Source organism: Bubalus kerabau, chromosome 2, assembly GCF_029407905.1.
Source record: "Bubalus kerabau isolate K-KA32 ecotype Philippines breed swamp buffalo chromosome 2, PCC_UOA_SB_1v2, whole genome shotgun sequence".
Classification (NCBI taxonomy): Eukaryota; Metazoa; Chordata; class Mammalia; order Artiodactyla; family Bovidae; genus Bubalus; species Bubalus kerabau.
The window spans coordinates 14,814,477-14,839,866 of NC_073625.1; the positions used below are offsets into that span (position 1 = coordinate 14,814,477).

Genomic DNA, 25,390 nt, shown 5'->3' on the forward strand with positions numbered 1-25,390 from the left:
AAGGCCAGCCTACATAGTTAAGACAGCAAAAAAGGCAGGGAGTAGCAGTCCAAACTGTGGAAAAACTCAAACCAGTCAAGGAAAAAGCTCAAGAAAAGTCTCTCCAGACTCAAGGGGAAGAGTAAAGAGATGAAGAGCAAAAAGGAAAAGCTAAATGATCATGAACACAGGTACAGGATAGTCAACATGCATTATAGGAATACCACACAAAGACCAGAGCACACACAGAAAAAAGAATCACTAAAGGAAAAAGTAATTGAAAACTCTTCTTCACTGAGAAAAAGCTCTGAAAATGCACCATCTATTTACCAATTTTTAAAATACTATCCTAAAGATTTATTCCTGCCAGTGGACAGGCCAATTATTCCAATGCTTATGTATTAATTAATAATGATATACAACTATCCCAAGCATGATTTCAAGCAAAAATCACCTCCACCTCCTTATATACAGAATGACAAGGGAAATTATATAACTCAGAAAAAAACTGCTTAGTGAATATGAAATCCAAACAAGTGGGAAAAGATGGATAATCAAAATTTTAATGCCATCTGCTTAAAGTAGCTGGATACAGCCATCTCAAAATATGCCCAGCTACAGTAATGGCTCAAAAACGTTTGAATCCACTGGCAAAATCTCACCCTAGCTTGAAGAGTACTTGTATTACCAGGGTTCATGTGGGCGTCCTGACCTCACTTGTCTATGCATTGGAGTCTGACCAACATTCTGATGGGTTATTCATTAGTTGTGCTAATTTAATCAATCAACTTTCACTCAAAATCTGCCTGCCCAGAAGCAATTCTGAACCCCACCACCACCCCAAGCAACCTTTCACACATCTAACCTTTGATCTGTTACATGTCAATATTCGACATTCAGAGAGCAAGTTCACGACCAATATAACCATGTTGTTATGGAGCAATCAGTATAACCCCTTGTTCTGACAACTTATCCAGAGGACTTGAAAAATGAAATCGAAATGCAGATGTGGAGAACAAATCAGTCGACACAGGAGGGAAAGGGAGGGTGGGATAAACTGGGAAATTAGGTTTGACATCAAAGCACCATCGTGTGTAAAACAGACAGCTAGTGGGAAGATGCTGTATAGCACAGGGAGCCCAGCTTGGAGCTCTGTGGTGACCTAGAGGGGTGGGATGGGGTAGTGCGGAGGAGGGAGTTCAGAAAGCGAGGGGGTATATGTACACATGTAGCTGATTCACTTCACTGTACAGCAGAAACTAACACATTATAAAGCAATTACATTCCAATAAAAAATATAAATAAAAAAGGCATGATTAGATGGATATACACTGAAACATATATAAACTGCCAAAACCACATTTTACAGTATCTCTGATTTCCATAAAACCACTAATAAAACTGATCAAACATTAAACCACAAAGGAAATATTACACCTCTATCCCGTCTTCCAAGGAAACAATCAGACTTGGCACAGATTCCATTTCTCTGGCCAGACTGCCCCTAAAACCTTAAAAATTCTATGCTATTTTGTCTATACAAGGTCTGAGTACTAGGGAAAAAAATTTAAACTACACATGAAAACGAATATAGATTAGTTGATAGATAGATATATTAGAATATAGATTCGTTGATAGATACAGGTGTGTGAAAGGTAGGCCATGCAAACAAAGCAGCTGTTAGAGGCAAATCGATGTTACATTATATAGTACCTAAAGCCCTAGGAAGAATCATGATACCCATTTTACAGATGAGGAAAGTGTGGCACACTGATTTCCTCCAAGTCACACAGAGAGTGAATGTTGAAGATGAGATTAGATCCTGAAAGCTCACACTTTTGGTCACCTCGACTCCAAAAATAATGAAAACAAAATGAAACGAGCATAATTTCATGGAGCTGAAACATGAATAAAAATACACCACGAAAAAGAAGACTGTTGTTTACTTGCTAAGTCATATCCGATCTCTTGTGACCTCATAGACTGTAGCCCACCAGATTTCTCTGTCCGTGGATTCCCCAGGCACGAATACTGGAGTGGGTTGCTGTTTCCTTCTCCAGGAGATCTTCCTGACCCAGGGGTCGAACCCAGGTCTCCTGCATTGGAGACCCCTGAGCCACCAAGGAAGCCCCAAGAACAGGAATATCAATTTTCAATTATATTGCCCCAGAGACAAGAAATGCAGATTACATTTTTCTGCATGCAAGACATGATTTCCCACATTTTTTGTCATAATAATATTGATTTGAATTTATAAAACTATTTCTCCAACACACTTTGCCTGAAATCAGGACACACTAATTTACTTATAACAGATGGTGACATATGTTATGAACTTTTAATCCAAAATATTAGATTTCTTCTACCCGGGCCTTTGGGAAAAATCCTGGCAACAAAAACAGAAACCAGAGTACGAAGATAAAGAGAAATTTGGTGAAAATTAGAAGGCAAAATGAGAAATAAAAGTGACAGAAGAAATGTGCAGATTTATCTTCCTATTTCATTGTAATCAAAGAGATTTTTAGAATTGATAAACATAAAATACTAAGGCGTTTTGCCTACTAAAACTCCCTCTGGCTGTTCTCACCTATGGTTGACATACATATTCAATATTTGAGACACAGACAGACAAACTTTGAGGTGATGAAGCTGCTGCTAACCACCTACACCTTTTATGGGACATATAACGAATTAAAGTTGATATCAAACTCTGCCACCAAAGGACAAAATGGGGTGTCTCACAAAGCAATGAGATTTGGAGTTTCTAGGCTGATCAACGGAGAAGGCAATGGCACCCCACTCCAGCACTCTTGCATGGAAAATCCCATGGATGGAGGAGCCTGGTGGGCTGCAGTCCATGCTAAGGGTTGGACACAACTGAGCGACTTCACTTTCACTTTTCACTTTCATGCATCGGAGAAGGAAATGGCAACCCACTCCAGTGTTCTTGCCTGGAGAATCCCAGGGACGGCGGAGCCTGGTGGGCTGCCATCTATGGGGTCGCAGAGTCGGACACGACTGAAGTGACTTAGCAGCAGCAGGCTGATCAAAGGACGTGTCATGAATCACCAGTCACCGTCATCGAACCTGGACATGTGTATGCCTGTACACACACAGACACACACACACTGAACCCAGAGGTGCTGGACCTCTGCCGATACCAGCCGGATAAGTTACAGGTTACAAATTCAATTTGGCTAGTGAGTCGTTTTCTCCCTGACCCTTGAGACGCAGTTTAGCTTCTTAGGACGTGACCACCGCTGTGCTTGAGTTAGGCAACAGGTTCTTATGAAAAATCCTTCTCTAGAGATTCGCTACATCATCTGAAGAAACAGTTTGTTCTTAGCTTTTCACTCTGGCAGTCCTTTTGCACTGTGGTGTCTTTTTTATTTTCCCAAGGTGTCTTTTAAAAGTTCATGTTTGGGGTTTCCCTGGTGGCTCAGTGGTAAAGAATCCCCCTGCCAATGCAGGAGACACCGGTTCAATCCCTGATCCAAGAAGATCTCACACGCCACGGAGCAACTAAGCCTAGTGAACCACAACTATTGAGCCTGTGCTCCAGAGTCTGGCAGCCACAACTACCGAGTCTGTGTGTCCAGAAACCCGTGGTTCACAAGAGAAGCCACTGCCATCAGAAGCCTGCCCAATGCAACTACAGAGTAGGTGCCTCTTACTGCAACTAGAGCAAAAAAATTCCATGCAGCAACAAAGATCCAGAACAGCCAAAATTAAAAAAAAAAAAAAAACAACAAATTCACACCCCCATCAGAGGAAACCTATATATTACGATGACTAAGAAAAGATTTTACTCTTTAAATGCCAGCTGCTAATGAGCAAGGTCTTTTTAACTTTAAGAGATAAGATTTGGGGTTCTCAGTGGTAAACATGAGCACCATTCAAACCACAATTATGCTCAATCAATGGAATTAGACAAACACATACTCCATCAGTAAGCAAAAAAAAAAAAAAAAAAAAAATTACAAATTGATTAAAAGTCCGTAGTAGGCATAAAAATTATACTAGCAGACCTACGAAGAAATGAAATGCTTTGGGTTGTTAAGGCGTGTATTTTCCCCAGAGTTATAAATAAAATTTATGTGGAAGATGGTAAATTTGCATTTAACAGACTTTTCAGGCTCTGCAGTCACTTGGTAAGCGTTTTCTGATCCAGGCTACAATGGAAAAACAACTGGATTTACATAAACCAATAATAACTGTCACATAGGAGATTTTCAAATATATCCACCTGGAGGAGGGTTCCCAGGTGGCTCACTGCTAAAGAATTTGCCTGCCAATGCAGGAGACAAGGGTTCAATCCCGGGTTGGGAAGATCCCCTGGAGAAGGGCATGGCAACCCACTCCAGTAGTCTTGCCTGGAGAATTCCATGGATAGAGGAGCCTGGCGGGCTACAGTCCATAGGTTGCGAAGAGTCAGAGATGACTAAGTGACTAAGCGCATACACACACACACACCTGAAGGGGCAATGTTGTAAAACTAAAACCTCAAAATTGAGTCCGTTTTTGCTGAGTTCTTGCTATTTTTTTTTCCTCTAACTTCCCTGGGGAAAAATATTTCTTAAATCAATATTTTGGGAAACTTTCCAATATAGAGGAAACTCTTTAACACTATGTTTCACAGCAAAATTCAGAATTCAACTCCCTCCCATCGAGGGAAGTTGGATTCCTTAAGAACAAAAGAGGCCTGGTTATAAGTGTTTTCACCTAACAAGATCCAACATAAAGATCCAAAGCACAAAGTTGCAGCCAGGAACTCGGGCACTAAAATCACACCTCCTGATCCCATCTTGAAATGCTTACATATTTCCTGACTGTTAGGTACATGTTCACATGATGAATGGCAACCAGAGAATCTTAGGACACGTGCATCTCCACACTTTCATGATTGCTTTAAATGTCTTCTGTAGATTAATTGAAGAAGTAGTGTTTGGTTTGATGCTCTGTCTGACTTTTAAGAGTTGTATCTGGCAAGGAGGTTACTCAATAATGATTCCCTGTAATGAACACTAGGGGTTGCTTTCAGATTCCAGCTTCAGGACAAAATACCTTTTCTCCCAACTGGAAGCATTGGTGGCTGACAGCTTTCAGATGAGCCCTTCTCTCCCAACAACTGTTCTAAGGCCAGAGCTCCTCAAACTTGCTAACTTCTGAGAGTCCTTCATGACAGTCTTAAGGAGACACCCAACCTACTGTTTACAACTTGCTAAGTATTCAGGTCCTAACCACTTAGCAGCCATTGAGCACTCTAATTTCAAGCCCTGGGCAAATGGACACCACCACTCTCCTTTTCTGCTTTGCATTGATTTTTCTACGGTACTTGCTTTTTCTCATACCGATTTCTGAAAATCTGGATTTGAAAGGAAAAAAAACAACGCAGTGGGGAAACTGGGAAGTATGTCAACCTGATAGTTCAAGCAGCGTCCCTGTGAATACACTGGGGAACTGCGGGCACTTAGGTGCAGACGTTGGAGACCAGCCCTGGGTTAATTTCTCACTCAAGAGTCTTCCTCATTCAAAGTAAGCCCCACCATCCCCATAGGCAGGCCAGATCTGGGGCCTGTTAGGGGCAGAAGATGGCCATGGGGGTGTATTTAAAGTCATAGGCACTGGTTTCCATTTGGGACAATTGTAATGGCCCATTCCACTCTGAGCCCATGGAATCTCTGCAACCTCTGTCGCAGCTAAAGTGTCCTTCAATTTCACCCTCCTCGAATCCCACTCACCCCATAGTATCCTCGGTACCTGCATCCCAGGGAATCCAGTCTATGAGGGACACTTAAAAGGAAAAATGTTCTAAGTGGAAGCAAAGATCACATTCCTCAGCAGGACAACTGAAATTATGTTTTAAGCAACACTTATTTTTTTAAAAACATCATCTTCAGTTTTGTTTGGGGCTGTACAAATACTCAGCAATTCAACATCACTTCTTTGTTGAAAATCCAGCAATTCCAAGAACAGCAGAGCCATAACTCCTCTCCACCACTGCTGTGAGTTCTGGACTTTTAATTCAGTGATGGGTAGACTGACCATATACTATACCTAGCCATGGCCACAGTACACAATGCAGCTGAAAAGAGCTTTCATCTTTATCTAAGTCACAGAGGAAGACATGAAAGCCTGCAAAAAGCTATCCTTAGAGTTGTAACTCATTTTAAGCATATTCAGGCAAAGGGAAATCCCATGGGGGGAGAAACCTGTCCATCTATTCCAAAGCCTAGAGAAGCACCTAGAAAGTTAGAGGCACCCAATACATGTATTTAAATGAGAGAATCTGAAACCCAGCTCTCGCACTCTCTTTAGGATCAGTGACTCTCCTATACGTACAATTCAGAATTCATGAATCTCTTAAAATACCAGGGGTGTCTCTACTATATATAAAATAGTTAATCAGTAAGAAGCTACTGTAGAGCACAGGGAACTCTACTCAGTACTCTGTAATAACCAATATGGGAAAAGAATCTGAAAAAGAATATGTATGTGTGTAAATGAATCACTTTGCTGTATACCTGAAACTAACACCACACTGTAAATCGACTATACTACAATATAAAATTTAAACGAGATCACTGGTGTTTACTACGACATTTGTGTATTTTACAAACAAAGCTCACCCAAACAGATGTGTACTACTGATGAGAAATGGCAGGAGGCCATCCTCAGCGACACAGCAGTATCTCCATAATGCACCTTAGGGGCACATTTCGATGTTAAAAGTTAAAGAAATAAATAGTGATTTTTTTTATTGCAGTCACAAGTACAGTACCATAAGTTGGCAACTGCAAGAAATGACTGCCTATAAATTTACTGTATATTATGAGCCACTGTTTTAAATGGCCATGAAGCAGGTGTCTGCTGGAGACTTGTACAAAGCTAAGAGGTTCATAAAAATATAAATGAACAGTGCAGCTCTGTCTTAGATCTTATAATTTAAGATCTGACAGGACACAAGGTTTTACTTTTAATTTGAAGAATATACTAAATCACACCAACCACTCCCCTAAGGACAATTACACAGTCTATCAATGGATCATAATAACTAATTAAGTACAAGTCTATTATATTGTTGTTGTTGCCATTAAGGTTGTTGATAAGAAAAAGGCAAAAAGGAACTCAATATAGCCAGAACCAGAATCAGCAAATTCATAAAGTTTCTGTGTGCGTGCTCAATCCCTTCAGTCATGTCCAACTCTGTGACCTCATTGACTGTAGCCCTCCAGGCTCCTCTGTCCATGGGATTCTCCAGGCAAGAATACTGGAGTGGGTTGCTGTGCCCTCCCCTCCAGGGGATCTTCCAGACCTAAAAATCAAACCCAAGTCTCGGGCTGGTTCTTTACCACTAGCACCACCTGGGAAACCAGTTTTATATTAATACATGACCCCTAATACCTCGACACTTCCCATTTAGACGTGGGTCTATGCTCCTGCTTTTTAATTTAGGTGGGCTTCTGATGGCTTCCATCCACACTGACAGAAGTGATTTCTGAGATTGAGTCATGAGAGCCTGTCTTCTGTCTGTTACCTTGGAACATTCACTCATCCAGATGCCCCACATGGGATGCTACCTTTCAGCATCCAGCTACTTCCCTGGCAGGCCCGTGGTTAAAACTCCATGCTTCCAAAGCAAGGTGTGCAGGTTTGATCCCTGCTCAGGGAACTAAGATCCCACATGCCACGTGCTATGGACAAAAATAAATAAGTAAATAAAAATAAAAATTTATTGTGAATCTAAAAAAAAAAAATCTAGCTGCCATGCTGTGGGAAGCTCAACTACTCAGAGGCTACATACACACCAAGTACCAAATGATTCCAGTCCTAACCAGTCCCCTCATTTCCAGGCATTCAAGCCTTCCCTGCCAAAGCCCCAGACATCTTTCAGTGGAGGACAAGCCACCCTATTAGCCCTACTGAATTCCTGACCCACAGAATCCAAAAGCATAATAAAACAGCAGTGGTCTTAAGTCACTAAATTAGGCGAAGTTCATTATACAGTAAGAGGAATTGACATAGTCTTTCTATATCTCACTACTGGAGTATGGTCTAACAAACATTAGCTCTAAGATGTTGAAATTTCTGTACTTTTATCTAACTCTTTGGCCAGCTTCCCATGTGGTCTAGTGTCTTTTAATACTTGTTCCTTCAAGTCTTCAGTGTATTTATGACCTGTTTTACAACAGTACTTGCCAACAAAGGAATGCATTTCAATTGAATGTTGTAATCTTTGGAACACATTATTTTGGCCATTTGTACCAAGGGAAAAGAAATAAACTTTTCATCCAATGGTATATGGCAGACTATCTTCTGGTCTCAAGAAACCTGAAATAAGCTTCTGAGCGTTTATCATCCAAAACAGCGAAATTTTTTAAGTTACTGGAGGAAAGCTTGACTTTTAAACATCCTGAGGGGAAAAAAAATGAGGTCTTTCCTAATGTTCTGGAGGTTTATTAAATATATATAGTCAGAAATACATCTTTAACCCTCATGTATCACCCAACTTCAATAATTATCACATGGTCCAACGTTCTTCATTTATATCTCTATAAACTTTCCCTACACTTCCAGAGTATTTTGATGCTAGTCCCAGACATCATATTTCCAGAAGCCTTTCTATAATGTATCTCTAACAGAGGTTAGTGAAGTACATTCTACAGGTGAAATTCTGCCTGCTACCTGACATTACAAATAAATTTTTATTGGAACACAGCCACTACATATTAATTTTATCTCATTAATGGGGTGTCTTTGGTTGCTTTCATTAACAAAGCAGTTGTGGTAGTGAATCTGTGGCCTGAACCCTATGGCAAAGCCTAAAATTTTTAATATCTAGCCCTTTTTCAGAAAATGCAGGTCAATCCTTCTCTAAAGAATACAGAATCTTTAAAAAAAAAATGGAACATGAATGAGCCTAGAGATTGTCATACTCAGTGAAGTCAAAGACAAATATCATATGATAGTGCTTATATGTGGAATCTAAAAAAAAGGTACAAATTAATTGATCTGCAAAATAGAAATAAAATTACAGATGTAGAAACAAACATGGTTACCAAGGTGAAAGGGTGGAGGGATAAACTGGGAGACTGGGATTGACATAAATACTACTATATATAAAATAGATCACTAATAACAGGCTGTATAGCACAGGGAACTCCATTCAGTACTCTGTAATGACCCTCTATGGGAAAAGAATCTGAAAAAGAGTGGATATATGTATATGCATAACTGATTCACTTTGCTGTACACCTGGAACACAACATTGTAAATCAACTATAATCCAATACATTTTTTTAAAAAAAGATGTAACACAAAATACCTTACTAGTTATTATACCTCCATACTTAAATATACTGTATGATATGATTAGGTATCACACTAGCTTCATACTATGAAGGTCCGTCTAGTCAAAGCTATGGTTTTTCCAGGAGTCATGTACAGATGTGAATGTTGTGCTATAAAGAAAGCTGCTGCTGTTGCTAAGTCACTGCAGTCGTGTCCGACTCCGTGTGACCCCATAGACGGCAGCCCACCAGGCTCCCCCGTCCCTGGAATTCTCCAGGCAAGAACACTGGAGTGGGTTGCCATTTTCTTCTCCAATGCATGCCAAAAAATTGATGCTTTTGAACTGTGGTGTTGGAGAAGACTCTTGAGAGTCCCTTGGACTGCAAGGAGATCCAACCAGTCAATCCTAAAGGAAATCAGTCCTGAATATTCATTGGAAGGACTGATGCTGAAGCTCCAATACTTTAGTCACCTGATGTGAAGAACTGACTCATTTGAAAAGACCCTGCTGCTGGGAAAGATTGAAGGCAAGAGGAGGAGACGACAGAGGATGAGATGGTTGGATGGCATCACTGACTCGATGGACATGAATGTGAGCCAGCTCTGGGAGCTGGTGATGGACAGGGAAGCCTGGCGTGCTGAGTCCATGGAGTCGCAAAGAGTTGGACATGTCTGAGCAACTGAACTGAATTGATGATTAGGTAGCAGTCTTACCACAAAGGGGTGGAATTATTATTAACTGTGGTCAAAATAACATCACTATAAAGTGATTTGACTTTCTGTCAAACCTGGTATGACTGTTATTGTTTTCCCTCCCAACCTGGGTGACAGGGAATCTGTGCTCAGATCTGGGGAAGTACAGCTCTGCCATTTTCTTCTAGTTTCATCTGTGCTTGTCTTATTAGGACTGCTTATATTTGTTCACAGGAATATTTATAAGCTATCTTCCCATTTCATGCAGGTGAGTGAAAACCAGAACATTACTTACCATCATGGCAAGCCCTTTGGACTGTGTCATCCCACCTCTTCCATGCTATCTCCTCCATCTCAGGATGGCCCTGCCTATAGGCTGAGTGGGCAAAAGAATCAATTTGTGGTTTATATATTTAAAAAGCTTAATTTTTAAGATTAATTTCTAGATTCAAAGTAGATATTTAATGAAGCTTGGTACAGCCATAGGGATAATCGCTATATAGTATTCTCTTTGTTTTTCTCTATATTGGGTTAGGGTTAGCAACATTTCATCCAAAAAGATATTCTGTAGCCCAAGAGATTATACTGCAAGCTGCACTTCAAAGGCTTGTGGAGGAATTTTATCACTCGATTCATTTGCACTTATACCATCTGCAGTGCTGAGCAAATAGATCAATGAATTGATAAGCTACAGGTCATGCTGTAAGTCTGGTCTGTATATTCTGTGGCTGAATATAAATGAGCCCATGTTTTTACTCTCCAAAATGTCACCAGATCTTTGAGATCACAAGACCTGGTTTGATTATGTTTGTTCCTGGACCAAATAAAGGACAACCCACATAAGCTTCATCACAAAAAAATAAAACACGGCTTTTTTCCAGGAAACGTATTAAAATGAATACTGGTATTAATTAGAGCCAAAAAAACCCACATGTGAACATCATTTTCAGGTAAATTTCCGTCAAATTTTTGTCACTTCAGAATTTGCATCCAGTTCAGAGGGAAAGAATATTATTATTTATTCCTATTTGTCAAATAAGACAGTTACAGGCTAGAGAATTAGGTGACAGCCCCAAGGCTAACAGGCTAAGGATGTATTCGGTTTGTATTCTCACATCCAACTATCCGGCGATCAAGGCTTAACACTCAAATGCTCTTTTAAAGCCTAAATATACCCATCCTGTTCGGATACAAAACTACAGACAGGGAGTTCCATCACCACCAGGTTGAATGAAAAAGTCCACTATTCATAACAAAGAAGAATACCCATTTATTAGGTATCTATGACATGTCAACAAACTTACAGAAATAAGCTATCTATGAATTGCCATTCATGGCAATGCCCTATCTGAAGTACTGGCTTCAGGGAAGAGTGATTTGTCCTGCCCAGTGGAATCATTAGAAGAATTGCCAGTGGTGGTCATCTTTGAAATGGGCTTTGAAGACTAAGTAGGAGTTCAACAGCTTGATAGAGAAGTCAGGCAGATGGATGTCCTGGTAAATAGTCATATGCAAAGGTACAGAGCTGTGAAAAGCTCATGGTACATTTTCGTGAAGAGTAAGGTAGACAATGGACAGTGGTGAGGCATGAAGTTAGAAAAATAAGTTGAGGGACGTCCCTGGTGGTCCAGTGGTTAAGACTCCACGCTTTCACTGCAGGGCACCAGGGGGCCTGAGTTCAATCCCTGGTCAGGGAACTACGGTCCCACATGCCAGCAGTGTGGCCAAAAAAAGAGAACTGGCTTAAAAAATTCTCTATTAAAGAAGAGTAGACTGAGGCCAAACTACAGCATTAAGGAGTCTACACTTTATCATAAAGGCAAAAAAGAACTGCTGTCAATTTGGTAAGACTCATAAAAAAGAGGGATGAAGAAACAGATTGCTGATACTGAAAAAGATTCATTTGACTAGGGGGTATGAGAAGGTAGCCAAATTTTGCCCTGGGACCTAATATTTAGGATTCCAACTTGAGTTTATGAATTGATTGTTTTGCTATAAGTCTATACTTTGGCAAACAACTCAGTTATTTTAAGAATTTTGCTAAGAAGGGACATTTCCAGGACAAGAAATCTTGTTATGATGGGGACACTGGGTACGGAGCTGGGACACAAGACAATGGTCATTCCTATCCCAGAAACCTTCACCCTTGCTTTCCAATGAAGCCCTTCTTAATCCTTTCAATGCAGTCTTATCTGCTTTGATTTGTGAAAATCTATTATTCACTGAATACAATGCTTTCCAACTTAACTGGGCTTGGAAAGACTTTTTAAAACTGGTATGGTTCTGTTCAATAGTTGAATAAGCTTCTAAATCATTGCACGTTGAACCTAATATAAAAGGCCAAATATTTAAGAAGGCAGGGCTGTCTGTTGGGCAAATATTTACACACATCTTTAAAACATTCAATATTTATTGAGCCAACCATATTGTCACTTCCAAGACTTTAGTCAATATAAATACATGCTAACTGGAAACAGGGAGAAGAAATGACTCCAGAAGAGAAGAAACTCTTCCTGTGGTTACCCTTCTGGTTTTTAGTTCGCTAAGGTGGAACAGACTACAACTGAAGAATGTATTAATTTTAAAAAGTTTCATTACAATCTCTTGTTCATTGCACCAAAACCAAAGAACCCTTCAGTGCCTCTTAAAATTCAGTGTACAAGGATGCAACTTTAATACTGTCCACTGGCTACAACCATCCCCCGACATCATAAAGGAAATCTGGAGTTTTCAATGCTGTATCTTGGACAGATTATTTGTATGCGCCGATAAAAAGAGATCAAGAAACCCAGGCAGCTACAATAAACCCACTTCTATTTTTGCTAACACTGGCTTTATTTAGTCACATCAGATATACTCTTGCTAGGATATATTTGGCTTCAAACACTGAGAAGCAGCTGAATAGCTTAATTAAAAACAACCTCCTTTCCAAACCTACTAGAACAATGAAACTTCTAAATATTCCCTACTATGAAGCTCGAGAGAACAATGTAACACTTAAGATTTTCCTCATCAGTTAAGGAAATATGCCTGAGAGCCACTTTTCCCTCCCTCATGAGAGCAACAGTCCAGATTTTGCACCAGCAATGAGCTTCCATTAAATACACACACAGGCATCACTGTTAAGCCAGGTTATATTTCCCTTAAAAGGAAGAGCTCACAGATCAGTGGAGAGCCCTCCACACTGAGGAATAGCTCTGGCTGGCTCTGGCATAATAAACTGCTGTTTACCTTTTGGATTCTATTTATGCCACATGCACATTGTTCATCATTATTAAATGATCCTTTTTTATCTTTCTATGACAGTTACATATTTTAACAGGTGACAGTTTGCCTTTATAAGCAGCAAAACACTGGTTTATTAGTATGCTTGTATGGCATAAAATAGAGTTCATTTTTTTACTGAAATAACTGGAGGAAAGAAACATCAATTGTGCAGAGTTCTGAATAGCTCAATGGGTAGAGAAGGTTCTGGCCATAAATTAAGGTAGGTTTGTTTTATTTATGAGTCTTAGGTATTCCTTCAGAGTGGCTACTGTGCATGAATTTTAAGTTGCCCTTGGATGGGCAAGTCCCTCTAAGGTAACATCATAAACTCTCACATGGTTTCACAATTAAATCACTTTTCTGCTGTAAAGCCAGGGAAGAGTGGGACTCTACCACTCAGAAGATCCCCCCTGTCTCCAGAACTCAGCAATGCAGGCTACCTTAATAAAAAGTCATCACAATACCCTTGAGTCACCAAAATGGCAAATGTATCCTTCATTAGCTTTAAACTCCAGTAAACTCCAATCCTGGAGAAGGGAATGGCAACCCACTCCAGTATTCTTGCCTGGAGAATCCCATGGTCTGATGAGCCTGGCAGGCTACAGCCCATAGGGTCGCAAAGAGTTGGACGTGACTGAAGCGACTTAGCACGCATGCACAGACTCCAACCCGACTCAGCCTGGAACACGCCAGCAGTGTCCTGGATGTCTTCTTAGAACAAAGTCCGTGACAATTCTAGGGCCTGCTGGTTAATGCTGTAACCCCTGGGGTCCCCAACAGAGGACCCCATTTCTGGCACACAGCACTGAAGAATCATACCTGCCAGGAATGCCTCATGACATTGTTGATGTTTACATTTAACACCAAACATAAGTAAAATCCTGCCTGCAGATAATACTCTGCTGTGATTTGGGGAGGAGGTAAAGAGACACAGAATGCCCTTATCCAGGACTGCCAACGAAGCTGGAGTTAGTAGATCATTTCTATAGCAGTTCGTAGTAAGCACCTCATTGGGTAAAATACGGCCCTTTTGAATGATGGACCGCTCCAGAGGTGTCTGCCGTGCTCTGGTGTGGTGCAGCGCTAAGACAACGGGCCTGGCTGGTAGCTCTGTTATTTGTTTCGTAACCTGACAGGTCAACTGCTCTCTCTGCATCTTTGAGGAGACATAACTTTAGCTGTCACACGAAGGCAAAACTCACTCAGGAATAACATGGTGAAGTTCCTGATGGTTATGATTTCATCCTCAGGGGTCTGAGATTTGGCAAATCCATGTCAAAGAAGGAAGCCATCATTTTCTCTATTAAAATATGGAGGGCAAGGACTTCCATGGTGGTGGTAGTGGTTAGGATTTTGCAGGGGGCGTGGGTTCGATCCCTGGTCTGGGAGCTATGATCCCACATGCCTGAGGGCCAAAAAAAGAAAACAGAAACAATGCTGTAACAAATTCAATAAAGACTTGAAAATGGTCCATATGAAAAAATATTTAAAAAATAAAATATGGAGGGCTGAAGACTTCCTTGGCAGCCCAATGGTTGGGACTCCACATTTTCACTTCCAGGGTGTGGGCTTGATCCCTGGTTGGGAACTAAGATCCAATGAAGGCCAAAAAATATGGAGGGCTACCACTTAGGCGGATCTTAGCATGTGCTTTGGGGAAAATGGTAAGGATTATTTCTTCCCCAATAAGTTAAAAAGAAAAAGAATAAAATCCCAGCCACAGAGAAAGCCACCTCACTCTGCAGATCTGCATCCATCTCTGCCCTCTCCCTCTCTTTACCTCGGCCACCTCTTTTACCAGCGTCCACACACAGAGGCCTGGAGGATATGTCTTATACATGTTTTCATTATAGCGCTTAAAAAAAAAGATCAGTCGGCTTTTTGCACTCTCTCTCTCGCTAAAGTTGCTTCTGCCCTTTGAAAATATGAAAGCCCTTGAGTGATTTTATATTTTCAAAGGGTAAAAGTGCTAAAGAGCACTTCTCTATTTCAGAGAGGAGGAAAAAAAGTAAATCAGTCTGCCTAAAGTGTTCACTTGGAAAAGGTAAAAATGAACCAGCCATGTGATGGGGAGTAGTTACAGCATCTAGAGTGATATATATATATAGCCCCCTGGAGTCCGTGGCTAGAAAACAAAACGAGGTATTGGCCACTCTCAAACATCTGTGGGGTCTGTTTCTCGTGGAATCAACTCTTTTCCAGGCTCCAATGAGGGTGAGCGTCTAGCCTGCATTAATTTCCACCCTGGACCATACTGTCACGTGTGTGAAACTAAGGTCCACTCCCGACCTCTCCCGTCCTGATCACCAGCCAGCACCACTAAATACAGGCTCTCCCTTCCCTGGGGGCTGGTCCTCGGTGTGAGCCTTCCTTCCCGTCAGAAGTCTTGTCTTGAAAGGATGACTGCAGCTTCCGTCTGCCCTTACTACCTCACTATTAGAAACTACTTTATAAAGAGGATGGGATTTCAGGACTGAACATCTCAGAACGAGTCAATGGAATCCTCTTCCAAGGACATCTGTATGTTTATTTCTCCATGTCATATAATGTTTTCTATTCTGTCAGATGCCTGGCCAGCTGGGGGTAAGTAGAGGAAGTCATTTCTTAGAGGGGAGGGATCTTGTCCTGATTTGTGCTGCCTTGAATGTCCTCTATCTCCCAAACCTTCTCAAAACCTTCCTTCTCAAAATTCATCACTCAGCTGGCCTGGTTAACTCTTCCTCGGAGTAAGCCCATGTTCCAAGTTCTACTCCCTCCCTGAATTTCCCACAATGCCTTGTAGAGTGGATCCCAGCATCTCCCTCACTCGGCTGGAAGATCCTCGATGGCAGGTACAGTAGCTTTTATTTCTAGATCCCAGTTTCTTGCACAGTGATTCAATATGGAAGTAACAGTGATGAAGATAGATAAAATATTACATATGAGAATTGTAAGTACTTTGCATAAGTGAATTTAATTAATCCTCACAATATCCCTAAGCAGCAGATACTATTACTTATCTCCATTTTACAGATGAGGAGACAGCATACAGAAAGGTTAATTAATTTTCCTATGGTCACACAGCTGATGAGTGCTAAAAACTAAATTCTAGCTCAGTCTGATTGTAGAGACTGTGCTTTATAAGTATATTCTTCATTGCCGCTTTCAAAAACAGTATCTATACACTTTGTATGTCAGTCACTCAGTCGTGTCTGACTCTTTGCAAGCCCATGGACTGTAGTTGGCCAGGTTCCTCTGTCCACAGTATTCTCTAAGCAAGAAAACTGGAGTGGGTTGCCATTTCCTTCTCCAGGGGATCTTCCCAACCCTTGGATCGAACCCAGGTCTCCTGCATTGCAGGGAGATTCTTTACTGTCTGAGCCACCAGGGAACCTTAAATATACTCAATAAATGTTTTTTGGAAAAGATTTTTATTTTAATATTCAGATGTGTCACTTAGAACCTGTAATGACCCAGGAAAATCTAGCTAATACCTTCCAATTTTATTTCCTTCTCTGTAATCTCATCTCCCCCCCTTTGAGGACTAAAATTAAAAGGTCCCATAATCTGGATAGCACAATGCATGGATGTGTTAAATACATGTGAATTCCCGGTACCCACCAATGGGGTTAATTCTATTAGTGAATTTCAGGCGATGAAAGCCCTGTTAAAATGCAGGTTGCTAATTTTACCTGAGGTAATCATTTGGCCTATAATTACTATTGCCAACTATTATTAGTTTGTACATCAACGCACGCATATTCTTTGCCCAAAGCAAGGTCAGCCATACATAATACCATATCCATGGCAGGGGGCTTACTGTTGCAATCTTCTTTTGGATGTACATGAAGCACAGACAGGTCCTGAAGATGCCATGGAGATTGGGTCCAGTTTCCCCCAGTATAAGATCGGCAAAATTGGCTTGCCATCCAGCCAGGCCCAGAGAGCCAGACACTGTCATGTCCATGCTCACTGCTTAAACTGTCAAAGGGGAAAACAAGACTGACATTCAAGGACACTTACACATTAGGAAAAATTGTAATTGATAAACTGCTCACAGCAGAGACAGGAGCCAAAGACAGAATCAAGAAGCTGGATTTCAACACACATTTTCTTAGGGAACCTCTACCATACCTGGGGACTACGAAGGGGCTGGGAAAGCTCTTTGTCATTGTTATTTATTGAAGTACAACTGATGCACAATACTGTGTTAGTTTCATATGGACAGCACGGTGATTCGGGAAAGCTACTTTGGAAACCCAACCATAGCTGGCTCTGAAAGGAGTATTATATCCAAAGAAGCCTGGACACTCATGAGAATCTTCATTACAAAGGTAGAGGGCATTTTTTAAAATTTAAATTTACTTTCATGTATTAAAATGACAAAAACCTAGTTTGGAGGATACAAATTGTATTCCTCATACTGCTCATAGTACTTCTACAATATCGCGTCAGTTTCAGGCATACAGCAAAATATATCCAGTTACTGTTTTCAGATTATTTTTCATTATAGGTTATTAAGATATTGAACACAATTCCCTATGCTATACAACAAATCCTTGCTGCTTCTCTATTTTATGTATAGTAGTTTGTGTCTGTTAATTTCATACTCCTAATGTATCCCTCCCCTCTGCCTTTCTCCTTCGGTAAACATAAATTTGTATTCTGTTAGTGTTTCTGTTTTGTATACAGATTCATTTGTATTATTTTATAGATTCCACATATAAGTGATATCACCTAATATTTCTCTTTCTGACTTCACTTAGTATGATAATCTCCGGGTATATCCATGTTGCAACTAATGGCATTATTTCACTCTTTTCATTCCATTGTGTGTATACACATATATGTATATACACATACACACACACACACACGTCAAAATTAGAAGGCATCCTGATACGATAGCAGGAAAGAATGCGTTGTTGGAACAAAGCTGACCTGTGACAAATCCCTACGCTCATACTCATCAGTAGTCTGGACTTATAGAAGTATACTTGACTTTTAATGTCCTTATTTGTAAAGCAGATAATAATGCCTACCTTCACAGGTTGTTGTAGGAATTGAAGCACATATATGTTAAGCCTCTAGTGTGATGGTTACATATAGCAAACATTGACATTAACATATAATTATCAAGTCAGAGCTCAGCTAACACACAAAAACTCATTATGGTGCTAATGATTCATCCATTCTACTCTTCGCGTGTTCCTTGAATAACTAAAATAGGCCAAACAAGTATTCAAAGATTCAGAAAACCAAACTGCCCCTGTCAGCAGGTATCAAATGAGGAAACAGACATCCAACTCCCTACAAAACCACTACCAGCTACAGAACTCTGATGTCATTACGTATACACACACAGAGAGGAAAACACTTCTATAGGTGAGGAACTGTTGATGTTTCACTCTGGAGGTAAGTACTTTGGCTATGAGGGAGGGTGGTGATGGAGAGATGGATGAAGTGAGAATATGTTGAGTCATGCTATGCCAAAATATATGGTCTTCTGATTTTCATTTTCTACATCTTAATTACTTCACATGCATTTTATTAATAAATTAGCATAAGAAGGTGGGAAGGAGACCTGGCAATGACTAATTGCTCTAATCTTAATTAACTTTGCCTAGAAAATTCCTATTCAACTCCAAGGAATAAAAACAACACAGAATATAATTTGAGCACATGTAATGTGATCACTGCTCTTGGCTACCTAGAGATAAGACTTTACCACAACTGAGATAGTCCCCAACCACACAAGAACAATAAATATTCTAATAAATGTATCCCTATTTGTCCAAATGTATCCCTATTTGCCCATACTGGCCAAAGTTTGATTCATTCTGATGCCGAGATAAAACCAGTATATGGTAACATACTGGGAATAAGAAAACCATCTTTCAAAGCTGTCTTGAAGAGTTTAAAAAAAAATTTAAAAATTCTGTTCTGAATGTTAAAGGAGTACTTCAATCACTTTGCCTTTCTCATACTGAAGAGATAAAAAATAAGTGTATATCTTGGTTCAGTTAACACAAAGCCCTACTGTGTAACACTTCTAAAGAAGTTGCTACTCATGATCTTGGGCACAGCAAAGGGTATGCACACTAGCTCTGGTCAGCTGTAGAAAAAACAACAATGTGATCATTTCACATTATCCAGAGCACACAGGATTCAGCAAGGAGGCACTAAGTCTGCCACCACAATGTCAACTTGTATCTGGTTTAATAATCACGTAACTGGTTCTCCTTCCAAAAGATGAAGGACAGGAGGGACCAGTAGAGATCTGCCAACAACCAGAGGCACCATAAGAACTCCCGTAAGATGGCTATTTTTGAATGCTCTGTTGGGGATTTCTGTCCTCTTTAGTACCTTCCCATATTTTCAAATTTCTTACAATGAGCACAGAACATCCTTCTAAGTCAGAAAAAAAAAATTTTTTCACCCAAAAAAGCTACTTGGAATAGGCACAAATAAAGCTCTCCAGGCTCATTAGTTGTGTTACTCTAACCATGTAGCCCACATGTGACTAAAAGAGTGCAGAAGAGTGTGTCGGCCCCTAGACATCCTGTGTCAGCCCCTGCTAGTCCCCCGACTCCATTTCTGGATGTTCTCCTGCTCAGAAGTTCCCAGCATTAAATAGGTGAATTAAATAGAATTTGATTTCACCCAAATTACACATCGAAAGGTGGAATGACAGGACATATTTATAAGCTTACTTGAAGGTTTTGTGGGTTGTTTGTTTGTTTGTTTGTTTTTGGCTTGTTTGGTTTTTGCATATAGAGCATCTTAAAGACCTAACTTAAAGGCTTCCATGGTGGCTCAGTGGTAAAGAATCCACCTGCCAATGCAGGAGCCTCAGGGTTCAGTCCCTGATCCGGGAAGATCCCACATGCCAAAGACAAACTAAGTCCGTGGGCCACACGATTAAGCCTGTGCTGGAGCCCCGGAGCTGCAACTATGTAATCCCGTGCTCCCTAGAGCCTCTGCTCCACAACAAGAGAAGCCACCATAATGTGAATACTGCAGACCGCACCTAGAGGGTAATGCCTGCTTGCTGTAACTACAGAAAAGCCCACACAGCAACGAAGACCCAGCTCATCCAAAAATAAATAAACTTAAAACAAAATTATATATAAAAAACCCTAACTTACAGCTGACACAGCCCTGGGTTAGGTTCTGAGAAGACATGGTAGAATAGTAAATTGCCTTTCACCTCTAAGGAGACAAAAATCAAGAAAAAAAATTTTTTTTTAATAAATTAAAATACTGTCTGACTGGTGGAGGAACAGAAGTGATGCCAAAGTATGGAAATAGAGCATTCAACAAGAAATTAATCTCTAGGAGTACAGAAGACTCGTGGACAGTGGTCTATAAAAACAGTTCTGTTGAGCAAGGAATATGAACAAGAGTCCAGAGATGGGAGCCAGTACAACATGTTTGGGAAATGCTCAATATTTGGATGTGCTGTGAACATCACTGTCCAAAACTGACTCAACAAGCCAAGGAATCATGGACCTACCACGTGTGTTGATTTTCCAGGATTTTCAGGATTAGTTCCTATTTCTGGACAGTGTCTGATACTTTAGTTCTTTGCTAACAGAACTGATAATGAAAGGTGTTCTAGAATAAGCTCAAGGGAAAAAGTCGGGGACCAACCAAGCTCTATGACCTTAGGCACTGCATTTAAACACTGCAAATCCCAATGATCGTAGGTGGGCAAATAAAATGAGACTGCTTGGGTAATTTCTAAGATACAATTTAGGTCAACAATTTATCAAATAGCTATTCAGTAAAAGACACCCACTTCTGCTCACAAGTATCAAAGATGAACAAAACAAAGCCTGCTTTCAAAAACTGATACCCAATGTGACACAAAAGAGAAATAAATATACCTAAAAACAATAGCATGATGCAGGACGGGAGACATAAGAAAAGGAGAAAATGCACAAGACAAAGGAAATCATGAGACAATTTTGAAGCACAGCATGGAGTCTGGATGAGTAGGGGGGACATGAAAGGGCAGTGGGAAATGAAACCAGAAAGGTTCGTTGGAAGAACACTTAACCCCAGATTGAAAAACTCCCCAAGCATCTATGAAACTTTCATACATAACAAAGATGGCACTACAGATCATTAGAAAAAGGAGGGAGACCCCCCTCAATCAATGGTTCTGTGACAACTGGTTATTCACATTAAAGAATGAAATTAAATCCCTAACTCAAACTCTACACAGGAAAAAAAATCTATTCTGGATGGATTAAGGCATAAATATGAAAGACCAAAATATACAATTTTAGACTACTAGAAGAATATACTTTATGAGATTCAGGAAGGATTTCCTAAACATACACAGAAGAACATAAAATGATTGACAACACTGATTACCATAAAATTAAAACCTGAGTTCATAAGAAGATAACATTAAAAAGTCAAGTCATCAGAAAATACCATTAAGTTAAAAAAAAACTGGAAGAAATTCCAACCACATATAACATTAAAGCTTATTAAAATACACACACACACACACACACACACACACACACACACACACACACGGGCTTCCCAGGTGGCGCTAGTGGTAAAGAACTCACCTACCAGTGCAGGAGAATGTGGGTTCAATCCTTGGGTCAGGAAGATCCCCTGGAGGAGGGCATGGCAACCCACTCCAGTCTTCTGGCCTGGAGAATCCCCACGGACAGAGAAGCCTGGCGGCTACAGTCCATAGAGTCACAAAGAGTTGGACAAAACTGAAGTGACTTAGTATGCGCAAACACACACACACATGTGCATTTAAAACTCCTGTAATTCATTAAGACAAATAGAAAAAATGAGCAAAAGACTTGAGTAGGTGTTTATAGAAGAAATATAAACGGCAATGAAATAAATGAAACAATGTTTAACTTCATTAGTAATCAGGGATATGGAAATTAAGTCCATTCAGAGATAATCATATTATACCCACTAAATTAGCAGAAATCTCTAGGCCTGGAAATATTAACTGTTGGCTGATGTGAAGTGATGAGAACTCATCTTTGAAAAATGCTTTGGCTTATCTGGAAATTCTAACATACTCATGCTCTGGGTCTTACTAATTTACTCTCAGATGAGAAACACTTGAAAAGTGGGTACCATTAGACATGTACATGAATGTTCCTAGTAGCACTTTTCATAATAGAAAAAAAAAAACCTGAAAACAAGCCAAATATCACTGAGAGTAAAATAAATAAGTCAATTATGGTTCAGTCACAGCACCAAATATTGTAAGGGAGGGAAGTGATTCAACATAACATAGCTGAAAACTAATACTGGGTGAAAAAAACAATTGCTGAAGACTATAAATATATGTCAAAAAGAGGCAAAAGTAAACTCTGTTTAGGAATACCTACATATTTGTTTAAAATAGTTTTAAAGACCAGGAAATGATAGGCACAAAATTCAAGTAATATTATTTCTGAAGGAGAACCAGCGGGATGAGAATAAAGGAGAAACACAGAGATGAGTCAAGGGTTGATAACATTCTATCAATATGGTGGTGAAGTGCACAGATACCCATTTTGATTCTTTGAACTAAACTCATGTGCAACAATTGATCACAAAATTATTTGATTTCACAGACAAAGAAGGAACCATTGGCAGCCGTGAGCAGAATAGAACTTTAAGAAACACTTGCTTTAGAAAGAATTGCTATGTCATAGTTCCTAAATTGGCAAAGAGGTACCAGCTGTTCCCACCCAATTCCGTCAACAGCAACAGTGCCGATAGGGCCAGCCCAACACTGTAACAGGGACTATGCTGCCTTCATTCAATACCACGATGAGCACAAAGATAGAAACCCACTTATAAATGTGATCACTTATCACTTATATCCTGGACCTAGGAGACGTTAGATGAGCCCTAGTAGGACTCTCCATTCGTGGGCCCTTGAGCTCTTGTTGGAAGGGAAACATATGGTACAACCTCCAACCCTGAGTTCTTAAAACTCTGTTCCTTTATTATATCATGTCTCTTATTTAATCACATCCTTTTGATCAATACCTCAGTTCCTCCTTCCTAGCAGGAAGAGGCAAGTTCCTAAAGACTGAAATGCTGAGTACCATTATCCAATGCCAATCATCCAAGTTATTTGTGATCCAACATGAAAATCTAAGGCTTAATTCAATGGGGAGAAGAAACCTGGGTGGCCACCTTAATCCCTTACACTTTGCTATGACCAGGATTGTCAAATATCTTCTCTAAATCTCAAAGGAAACAAAAGACAAAAACAGGATCAGTTTCTATATTTGCTCACAATCAATGTACCCACTAAACCAGTGGCTCTCAATCTTTGGTTCTCAAACTGAGACTCACCTGAGGAACTTAAAAACAGTATCAGTGGATCCTCTCCCCTGAGATGCTGAGTAAGTTTTTCTGAGATGGAGGTCCTGGCATCAGCTGATTGAGAACACGAGGATTAAATTTTCTCTTCAAAATTTAAATTACACACATACGTATCTCTCTAAACAGAGGTGACGTTCAACATTTGGCACTCATTTTTCAATCTACTATGTTTCAATGAAACTGCTTAAATATTAAATATCAATTTCAAACTTTAAAGCTAGTAGGCACACACATTCAAAGCACTTCTCTGTCATCTTTTCACTTAACCTGAGTGACAATATTACAGAGGTCAGCGTTTCTACCAGTTTGGGAAAAAAAAAGGGTGGACAGGCAGGGGGTCCTTTGGGTGATGGCTGGGAATTTGCAGCTTTAAAACCTAATCATTATTTCCAGCAGCAAGAACCTTCACTGATAACTGCTAAAAATAACCAAACCCTGAATATTTTGACACCTAATCTCCAAGAATCGGAAGTTTTCCACACCCTCCACGTCTAACACTTTTCCAACAAGGTGGCTTCAACATGAATAATCATCACAGAGTCACTGGAGTTTATAAGCTCCAGCTCAACTACAGGGATTGTTTTTTGAAAGTTATCGTGGCCATCAGAGATGCAAAATTCACTCTAAGATAAAGATCAATGGGACTTCCCTGGCCGTGGTCCAGAGATTAGCACTCAGATTCCACTGCAGGGGTGAGGATTCAATCCCTGGTCAGGGAATTAAAATTCCACATGCCACAAGGTGTGGCCAAAAATAAACTACCAGAGATGGCAAGAAGGGGAAGCAATTGAGGTTTTCAAAATTACATCCAGTCACTCTCTTTGGATCCAAATGACCTTTTGAGGGTATCACTGGCAACCTGCTGCCAGCCTCAAAAAGCTTTCTTCTAAGAAGTACAAGTCAACTGTGCTGTGTTTAATCGCTCAGTTGTGTCCAACTCTTTTCAACCCCATGGACTGTAGCCCACCTCTGTCCGTGGGGATTCTCCAGGTAAAAACAACGAAGTGGGTGGCCATGTCCTCCTCCAGGGGATCCTCCCGACCCAGGGATCGAACCCAGGTCTCCCACATTGCAGGTGGATTGATTCTTTACCGTCTGAGCCACCAGGTAAGCCCAAGCATACTGGAGTGGGTAGCCTTTTCCAGGGGAACTTTCCTACCCAGGAAGTCTATTACTTGTGCACATTGAGAATCTGCTCCATCTAGTGGTCCTCTAAGCACCCAACCTCTGAATCCATCTGAATTAACACCACCTCATCACAATGGACCTAGCTCACCATTCCAACTGGAAAGTATTACCTTCTCACCACACATGAATATCCAGATTTAAATAGGGAAACATAAAAAGTGGAAGCAATTTCCTTATCCAGATAAGAATTAGGAGTTGTGTGGCAAATATTCACACTAAAGTTATTTCCTTGGATAAAGCATAAGGTTTTCTCTTCTAACTCATGGCAGTAACATCACATAGTCTGAGCTGAAGAGAAGTGACTAACTTCATCCAATGTACAGAATTTTTAATAACCATATTTAGAACATATTTAGGGTCTTCTAGTGAATTCATACTGAATGAACAAAATTTTTACCAAAGATGCAGAGGGTAAGTAATTGGAACAAAAGCTTGACTCACCCTAAATTTCATAAAAACACAAAACCAATCTATGATGTAGATACAGAAAATGTAATATAGGTCATTAGCTCTGCTACGATAAACTGTGAGCCCCTTAAATCACAGCCTCATCATTCTATGATTCAGAACAGCACCAAAGATGAAAAATCTATCCTATTTCAAAGGTATTTAGAAAAAC

At 40.2% G+C, this 25,390-nt stretch overlaps 1 protein-coding gene across 27 annotated transcripts in view; it reads right to left on the reverse strand.

The window, feature by feature from the left end:
• The window catches only part of LOC129643032 (uncharacterized), a 150,185-nt gene that overhangs the window by 111,710 nt on the left and 13,085 nt on the right, over nucleotides 1-25,390 (reverse strand). For 5 of the 27 annotated variants that reach the window (XR_008709992.1, XR_008709996.1, XM_055567110.1 and 2 more), the window contains exons 2-3: nucleotides 23,554-23,637; nucleotides 21,798-22,005 (exon numbers count right to left, since the gene is read on the reverse strand). The exons of 21 other annotated variants lie outside the window; for them this stretch is intronic. Coding sequence is in view for 3 of the 6 variants with exons in the window: in XM_055567110.1 (XP_055423085.1) it covers nucleotides 21,798-22,005; nucleotides 23,554-23,637 (292 nt within the window). In the remaining 3 variants the exon portion in view is untranslated. Of the gene's footprint in view, nucleotides 1-8,707; nucleotides 10,340-21,797; nucleotides 22,006-23,553; nucleotides 23,638-25,390 lie in introns of those variants that run through there. One more of the 27 variants, XR_008710020.1, reaches the window with a different exon arrangement.